Source organism: Aptenodytes forsteri, unplaced genomic scaffold (assembly GCF_000699145.1).
Source record: "Aptenodytes forsteri isolate BGI_AS27 unplaced genomic scaffold, ASM69914v1 C13529337, whole genome shotgun sequence".
Taxonomy (NCBI): domain Eukaryota; kingdom Metazoa; phylum Chordata; class Aves; order Sphenisciformes; family Spheniscidae; genus Aptenodytes; species Aptenodytes forsteri.
Genome location: NW_008804007.1, coordinates 1 through 1,522, shown reverse-complemented (window position 1 = coordinate 1,522; position 1,522 = coordinate 1). Strand labels below are relative to the sequence as shown.

General features: G+C 51.2%; 1 protein-coding gene across 1 annotated transcript; it reads left to right on the top strand.

Moving 5' to 3' along the window:
- The first annotated feature begins 28 nt into the window (after positions 1-28).
- LOC103893201 (ankyrin repeat domain-containing protein 7) lies at positions 29-750 on the top strand. Its single transcript, XM_019474646.1, has 3 exons — positions 29-98; positions 345-518; positions 607-750. The coding sequence occupies exons 1-3, from the start codon at positions 93-95 to the stop codon at positions 715-717; spliced, it is 291 nt and encodes a 96-aa protein (XP_019330191.1). The 5' UTR covers positions 29-92; the 3' UTR covers positions 718-750.
- Positions 751-1,522: the final 772 nt, after the last annotated feature.

The following is a 1,522-nucleotide window of genomic DNA, read 5'->3' as shown; positions in this document are numbered from 1 at the left end:
CTTGTGCGAACGGCCATGCAGATGTCGTTCGATTTCTAGCAGGAAAGAAGTGCCAGCTAAACCCTCGTGACAATTCTAAGAAATCGCCGCTGATGAAGGTACATGGAATACGTTATGCTGTTGTACCTTGGGCTTATCGATTATGCACTGAGCGATACACACCTTGCATGATTCTTCACATTAGGCCTGCGTAGAAACAGGTACCTTGTAGTCAGCGGGGAAGGGGCATATGTTGCCTAATCTTTGAAGACGCTCGTACTTGCCAGTGTTGGGAAGACGCGGGAGTTCTGACAGAGAGAAACGTAGATGTTGGAAGTTATTCCTCCTTTGTGTCTTCTTTCCAGGCAGTAGAGCACCAGCACAAAGACTGTGTGGCTATTCTGCTGGAACACGGTGCCAACCCTGACCTCAGAGGTGCTGGCGGCAACACTGCCCTTCACCTGGCTGCCGCCATTCCTAGCAAATCTCTAGTGGAGCTGTTACTTGAGCACAATGCCCATATTGATGCTCAGAATAAGGTAAGCGTGGACTTTGGGTAAGGCTCCTCTTCCCACAACTTGCTTGACTTTTCTGTGTTATTGTAAGGGAGGTGATTTCTCCTTTCAGATGGGATACACTCCGCTTGCTGTTGCGATCACCGAGCACTGTGAAGAGATGGTCGAGTTCCTTCTTCAAAAAGGAGCTGACGTGCATGCTCGAGATAGGCATAAAAGGTGAAGGGTTTCTCAAAAGTGCGCGTGGGACTCCTTAGCATTGTTCAAGTTGGATTGATGGCAGCCATAGGAACGAGCTTTGAAAAAGAACCAGGAGCTGCTCGGAAGGAGCTCCTACCGCGTGACTTGTGACAGCACACCCCCACTCGGCTGCTCTCTTACCTCAGGGGACGATTTCTGCACTGAGGACTGCAAGAAAGCGTTGGCTGTGGTGCCACACACACGCGTGCGTGTGCACACACGCGCGCGCCCCCACCCCCCGAGTCTGCTCTGGGCAGGTGGTTGGCCTGGAGACCTCCTGAGGTCCTGCCAGCCTCAATTCTCCGACGCTTCCACGTGTTTGGCTGTGCTTTCACTCTGCCTGTAGGAGAGGGGAAATGAATTGTTTGGGGAGCAAAGAGGGACTGAAGTAATGGCAATGCAATGTCCGCAGAAGCTGATGTATTTCCTATCATCTCTTGGATGCTTTAGGACCACTCTTATGGTTGCTGTTGCTGCTGGGGATGTGAATGTAATACGACGACTTCTTCGGCATGGTGCTGATCTTTCTCATGAAGACGAGTTTGGCAGGACAGCTCTCTCTTATGCCAGACTGTCTGGATATGCTGAGTAAGTGTTTTACGTCCTCGTTAGAGCAGCTGCGTTCTCAGAACGTCCGTGCTGAGTACGGCCCTTTTTGGTAACATCACCGGGGTTTAATGAGGCGTTGAGTCCTTTGCTGAAGCTGGGCCCAGTGACGTCTTCTGATGCATCTCCTTCTGTGTCGAGAGTGGATTTGGAAGTTGAGGGAAACTTCCCCCCACGGTTCT

Coding starts and splice junctions, on each gene's coding strand:
- LOC103893201 (XM_019474646.1), top strand. Junction 519..606: donor ATATTGATGCTCAGAATAAG/GTAAGCGTGGAC, acceptor TTCTCCTTTCAG/ATGGGATACACTCCGCTTGC.